This window comes from Primulina eburnea, chromosome 16, assembly GCF_022965805.1.
Source record: "Primulina eburnea isolate SZY01 chromosome 16, ASM2296580v1, whole genome shotgun sequence".
NCBI lineage: Eukaryota > Viridiplantae > Streptophyta > Magnoliopsida > Lamiales > Gesneriaceae > Primulina > Primulina eburnea.
Genome location: NC_133116.1, coordinates 28,157,541 through 28,164,094, shown reverse-complemented (window position 1 = coordinate 28,164,094; position 6,554 = coordinate 28,157,541). Strand labels below are relative to the sequence as shown.

The window sequence follows — 6,554 nt, the reverse complement described above, 5'->3', positions numbered from 1 at the left end:
GATCTTCCACCATCTTTCACCATGGCCGTAACTGACAGCAACGTTCTTCCGCTGAGCCGACTGCAACTACATTGGATTTCATGTGTTGGGCTTCTTCTGTTTTTTAAGCACAACAATTATCATCTTAGTTATCGTATGAATAACTATAAAATATATTGAAATTTGAAGTTATAATGAAGATGAGATAATCCACGAGCTCCACTCATGTGCAGGAATTTGCGACCACTCGTACGTTTCATTTAAGCGCAGCGCAAGTCCATTAAAAAATGAAAAAAAGAATGAGCAAAACACTGGAGCCACGTGTCTCGCCGCTATCGTTTTCTCGAACCACCCAAACGCTAAAACTCACGCAGTTTCTCCCTCCCTCCCTCGTCACTTTCTTCCTTTTTTGTACTTCACAAGATTTTCTTTTTCTGTTTCATTCAATAATTTATTTTTTTGCCCCAATACGATTAACTTCAAGATTCTTTACTTCTTCATTCTGTGGAAACTTTAATCTTTGATGGAGACCCTGCAAATCCCATCGAGGGTTCTTCATCTTTGCCGTGCAACAACAGAACTTTCAGGTTTCAAGACTTGTGGCCTCGATGGCCGAGTGGGTTTTCTTGGAAGCAGGCAAAATAGCAGAAAAACCCAGTCTTTTTGCGTGGGAAGAAAATCTTTCAGACGAAATGATAATGGAGGGGTTTTAGTTTGTAGAAGTGGTAGTAATGCTCATGATAAGAGGCAAGAGGATGGTCTCGCATCGAGCACCGAAAGAGATATTTCTGGCTCTGCTGTTGGGTTTCAATTGGTTCCTCATTCTGGTAAATAAAATTTTAAAAATTTCCACTCCTTTTCGTTATCATTCGTTTCTCCTTTCTGGCTTGTTTAATGTTGTAAAGTTGGTCATTTTTTGTGGTAACAATCTAGATTAGAATTGCTAGCCATGCTTTATCTGTATTATTGTTTTTTTTTTTATTTTTCTCATATTCGTTCTATTGATTTGGAAAACTAGTGAACGAGTTGCTATATATTAATCTCATTTCACGAGCACGTTATGTTATTGCTTGTTCATAGCGGGCTAGCCACGGGTCAGTCGAAAGCTAAATTCTTGCAAAAATTATAGAGGAAATTTGAATTTTTTGTAATCTACCATACTTTATTATCATGCTTTCGATCTGTGATGTACCATGTGTCATCACTGGATAGTTTGAATAAGTTTACAACATACATACTTCTTTTGAAATATTTAGAACAGTAGTGATACCTACATGGGGACATACCGAGATTTGGGGTGCTGTAGAAACAAACCCCTATGGAAGGAAAGTTTGAAAGTCGAATAATGTACAAGATTTGACTAAAGAACGTGAGTGTACAAATAGATATCCTACTTTTAGTTAAGTCATAGTAGATTAATATCTTTTGCAGTATGGGGTTTTCAGGGTGATCAAGGGGCGTGACAGGATATTTGTTTTCCTTTATCTAACTATGTGGTAAAATATTCATTTCTTGCAATCAAGTCAAATTTTTGAAAGTCTTCTCCTGACTACCACACAATTTAATTTCTAACAAGTTCATCCACCTTCAGCAACCATTAATGACAATGTCCTGGAAAATCTAGATGCCATATCTAGTGTAGAAGTCGATCTGTCTGAAGACACCAAGACTCAGGAGAAAAAATCAACAAGGGTAACCCGTGTTCTTGTTTTTATAACTTCTGAAGCATCACCATATTTGAAGACAGGAGGCTTGGGAGATGTTTGTGGCGCTTTACCTATAGCATTAGCTGCTCGTGGACACCGTGTAATGGTTGTCATGCCAAGATATTTGAATGGAAGTCCATCAGATAAAAAGTTTTCCAATGCTGTTGATACAGAGAAGCGGTCCAAATTCTACTGCTTTGGTGGTATCCAGGAGGTTGGGTTCTTCCACGAATACAGAGCAGGTGTTGATTGGGTATGAGTCATTAATATTACGGATTTACATCACTTTTTAAAGTTATCTCTCCCCTCTTATTAACTAGCTCTACCACCCCTTTAAGAAATTTAAAAAGAAAAAAGAAGAGTAGAAAGAATATTTGTGTTTATCTTGAGTGATTTTATGCTGGTAGGTCTTTGTTGACCATGCTTCTTTCCGCCGACCTGGAACTCCATATGGTGATATTTATGGTGCTTTTGGTGATAATCAGGTACGTTCTTCGCCTATTTTCTTGATGAATAAAGGAATTTTCAGGTGTAGACAATGTCAGTGTTTTCTAACCGTTGTTGTTGAGCAGTTTCGATTCACTCTGCTTTGTTACGCGGCCTGTGAAGCTCCCTTAGTGCTTCCACTGGGAGGGTTTACGTATGGAGAAAATTGCCTTTTTATTGCAAATGACTGGCATGCTGGCCTAGTTCCAGTGTATGTCACTAACATATTGGTTCTTTTCCTTGAGACAATCTTTATGGATTTGGAAGTAGCAAATTGTGATAGAAAACATGATTTTAGCCAGAGTTTTTTTCAAACCATCTAACTTAATGGTGTCCTTTCATTTTGCCAAGTCAATAAAACTTGATGTTAGTATTGAAATATATCTGCTTCCTACTTTCAGACTTTTAGCCGCCAAGTATCGTCCATATGGAGTATACAAGGACGCTCGAAGTATAATTGTAATACACAACATTGCTCATCAGGTAAATACTTTTTTCTTTTCTGAATTATGGGGGGTAGTTGTCTTAAGAAATATGTGGGATTGATATGCAGTGCTCAAATCCTAAAAAGGGACTTGGATGGTCCTGAATGCTTTGTTCTGTCACTCTCTAATGTTTTGGTCTTTTGCATCTAGAGTTGGATTATCTTTGTGATATTCTTTTGTTGTTGCAAGTAGTGGATTTGTAACTATAAATTTGTGTTATGTGGCCCAGCATAGGAAATCATTTCTGTGATTTCTAAAAGTTTTTTGAGGTGGCTATTCGTTTTTTATATTCTTTCAACATTATGGTGGTGGTTAGGCACAGGCCTTACCAGTGTTTAAGCAAAACTAGACGAATACATGAGATGAGAAGGGTTTGTGATCGCGTGCCAATTCCTCTCAAAGACTTAGATACGAAAAAAGTCTGTAAGCAAAAAACCAATCATATAAATTAACAAATGCTTAAACCTAGTATTATGGATCTTGCCGAAGAAATGTTTTTTTGCCCTCGTATGAATCATGCATTAATTGTGGTCTGATTTAGAAAATTACTACTTTGGATGCTGTGGAGGCAAGTGGATCTTTATGGATAATACATCTCGGAGTTCCTCATTGTTACACTTAGTGCTTTGTGGACTTAAGTTTACACGTTGAAAGAATAGTAGTAGTAAGGTGTAATTGTGTTGGAAGCATTATTTCAATAAAAACAATATGGCACTAATGGTGTTATGTTGATGTTATTAATTTTAAAAAATATTGTAATGGTGTATGTTGTGTGCTTTTATTTTTTCCTCGAAGGGAGTAGAACCTGCATCCACGTATCATAATTTTGGATTACCGCCTGGATGGTACAAGGCATTGGAATGGATATTTCCGAATTGGGCTAGGACACATGCTCTTGATCCCGGTGAAGCGGTCAATGTTTTAAAAGCTGCATTAGTCACTGCCGACAGGATTGTGACTGTTAGCGAGGTATTACCGTTCAATTTTTGAACATTTCTTTTCCTAAGAAGCATCGAGAGTTCCTAGATTTCACTGTCGTTTCAAGTTGATGAGAATGAAAGTTGAGATACCGATCATTGAAAATATGCACAATATAGCTTCAACTTTTATTCCTTTACATTTTGTGCAAGTCATCAGAGTTCTTGTTTGTTATATTTTTTCTTTCTGGTATCAGGGGTATTCTTGGGAAGTAACGACTCCTGAAGGTGGATATGGGTTGCATGAGCTATTAAGCGGTCGAAAATGGGTTCTGACAGGTACAATCTTATTTTGATATCCGTACATAATTTCTGCATCCTGTTGCTGTTAATGCATTAGTGTTGAGCACAGAACATCCAAGGCACAATTAGCGGTCATCTGCGTTGTAATTTGTTTTGACTCTAAAAAGAATATGTTGTGCAGGTATCACTAATGGGATTGACCTCAATGAATGGAACCCATCTTCCGATATCCATATTCATTCTCATTACTCTGTTCATGACCTTTCTGGAAAGGTAGATAAATTGACTTCTAGTTCTATGGTATCACTTGGTTCATTGATTACTATTGGATCATGTGGGTTATATGGTACCTTCATTGAAAATGTACAATCTTACGCCTAAGAACGAACCCATCGTATGTCGTTTTACATACATAAACGCCATTGCAAAGAGAATGAAAGCTTGCAAGTGTCCGTTTTCTATTGAATAAGCCATCTATTTTAAAATTATTGAGGAATTCGGAAAAATCTGTTGGGTTTATTTACCATCTATCATGTGTCCAAATGCTGCAGTTGTTGCTTGTTCTTTTCATCAAAGTCTACATGTTCATGGTTGCAGGTACAATGCAAGATGGCACTACAGAAGGAGCTTGACCTTCCAATTCGACCTGATTGTCCTCTGGTCCGACCATGTTGTTATGTTTTGCTATATAATGATGGGATTATGTTTTTTGCTAGAATGGTATAGAAGTTTTATATTTTACAGATTGGCTTTATTGGGAGACTCGATTACCAGAAAGGTGTGGACATTATTCTCTCAGTGATTCCAGATCTAATGCAAGATGATGTCCAATTTGTAAGTCATCCTGTGTTGCATCAAATTATAGATGAATTCATGCCATGTAGTTCGGATTTGGGCAATGTGACATGGTGTCTTATCTTGGAAAATATGACATTTGGTACATCCACACCCTTAAGAGTACTTCTTACCAAATCTTTATGCGTGTAGATGATTTACCATGCTTCAGGTAATGCTTGGATCTGGAGAGAAACAATACGAGGACTGGATGAGACACTCAGAATCCATTTATAGAGAGAAATTTCGGGCTTGGGTTGGATTTGATGTTCCTATTTCTCATAAGATAACAGCAGGGTAATAAAAGATTTCAAATCCCCGTTACTTTTTATAATCAAGATAACATCTACTAACACAAGTTTTTGCAGCTGCGACATTCTGGTTATGCCTTCAAGGTTTGAACCGTGTGGTCTGAACCAGTTATATGCCATGAAGTATGGCACAGTTCCTGTTGTTCATTGCACCGGGGGGCTTAGAGTAAGATCACCCACCCAACAAGATTTCAAGCCTTTTGTTCAAAAGTTCTTGGTACAATGCTATAACGTTTTTTTCAAATTAATCAGGACACGGTAAAGAATTTCAATCCATTCGCTAATGAAGGGAGTGGTGAAGGTACAGGGTATGTCTTTGAATATCCTAACTATGCATCATCAAGATTTTCTCTGCTATTTACTTGTTTGAAACTTCACGAGTTAGTTTTGCTTGCATTAAATTCTTGGGGCTTGTAACAGGTGGGCGTTTTCTCCCCTAACGACGGACAGTTTACTGGCTGTAAGTTCTAATAAACCTTTATTTCTGTTCCCATCCCCTGGCCCGTATTTCTGGATCCTTCCCTACTTACCATATACTTTTCTTCTCAAAAAATGTATGCAGACGTTAAGAACAGCGATTGGGACATACAAAAACCACAGATCATCTTGGGAAGGCTTGATGAAGCGCGGGATGGAGCGAGATTCATCATGGGATAAGGCAGCAACTCAATATGAGGAAGTTTTTGAATGGGCCTTCGTCGATCCTCCTTATTCTGGGTGAAATAGGCTGATGACGAGAACATGAACAAATTCAGGAGCGGTAGAAAACTGGCAGGATGTTTGACACAGTTTTGGTAGCTTCGCAGGGACGGGTGACTAACAACCTGCCATAATCCGTCATTTGACGGAACAGGTCGATCGAATGGGCTCAGATATTTTTTTTTTTTTGCAACTCTAATGATGATTGACTTGTGATTTGCTTATGTTGCACCAATGTCCAATAGATTTGCCCCGAAAGTACCGAAAACTGGAGAGGGTGTTGTGGACTGAAAAATGAGATCGGCCAAATTTGGATATAGAAATTGTAACGTACCAGAAAAAAACAAAACAAGTTTAGATTCTTTCAAGTGTTTTTATTAATAAAATAAATGCGGTTTTTGTATTTGAAGAAATATTGAAAAGTATCTAAATAGAAACATAAACCCAAAAGTTAGAAATTCTAGGTTTTTAAAAAAAATTACTTTTAATCCATTGGTTTTTCCAACAAATGAACTAGTCGTAATCTTACTGTTTATCGTATTTGGGCGTTCATGGATGGATAAAAGGAGATTTTTAAAGTTACTGCGAAATGATCACTTGGCTTGAGTTTTCAAACAGGACTAGCAATTTACGCGCACATGCAACGTAATATATTAATCCTCAATAACAGTAACTAAATATTCTGCAATTTTAAATTCATTTCATCAGTTCATGGATCTTTGCATGATCAACAGTAACTAAAAAGTCATAAAATCTGAACTATCTTCAACATGAGCAATAATAGTTTTTGCAATGAATTTAATCGTATTTATATAATATGCAACCAAATATTAA

General features: G+C 37.2%; 1 protein-coding gene across 1 annotated transcript; it reads left to right on the top strand.

Annotated features, from left to right (window-relative positions):
* Positions 1–301: 301 nt before the first annotated feature.
* Positions 302–5,939, top strand: LOC140816633 (soluble starch synthase 1, chloroplastic/amyloplastic). The gene is made up of 15 exons (XM_073176013.1): positions 302–806; positions 1,571–1,938; positions 2,093–2,170; positions 2,258–2,382; positions 2,573–2,654; positions 3,452–3,625; positions 3,831–3,912; positions 4,058–4,149; positions 4,474–4,536; positions 4,621–4,710; positions 4,883–5,007; positions 5,079–5,187; positions 5,274–5,329; positions 5,442–5,481; positions 5,584–5,939. The coding sequence occupies exons 1-15, from the start codon at positions 503–505 to the stop codon at positions 5,740–5,742; spliced, it is 1,947 nt and encodes a 648-aa protein (XP_073032114.1). The 5' UTR covers positions 302–502; the 3' UTR covers positions 5,743–5,939.
* Positions 5,940–6,554: the final 615 nt, after the last annotated feature.

Coding starts and splice junctions, on each gene's coding strand:
- LOC140816633 (XM_073176013.1), top strand. CDS start 503: ATGGAGACCCTGCAAATCCCATCGAGGGTTCTTCATCTTTGCCGTGCA. Junction 2,383..2,572: donor CATGCTGGCCTAGTTCCAGT/GTATGTCACTAA, acceptor TCCTACTTTCAG/ACTTTTAGCCGCCAAGTATC. Junction 4,150..4,473: donor TTCATGACCTTTCTGGAAAG/GTAGATAAATTG, acceptor TCATGGTTGCAG/GTACAATGCAAGATGGCACT.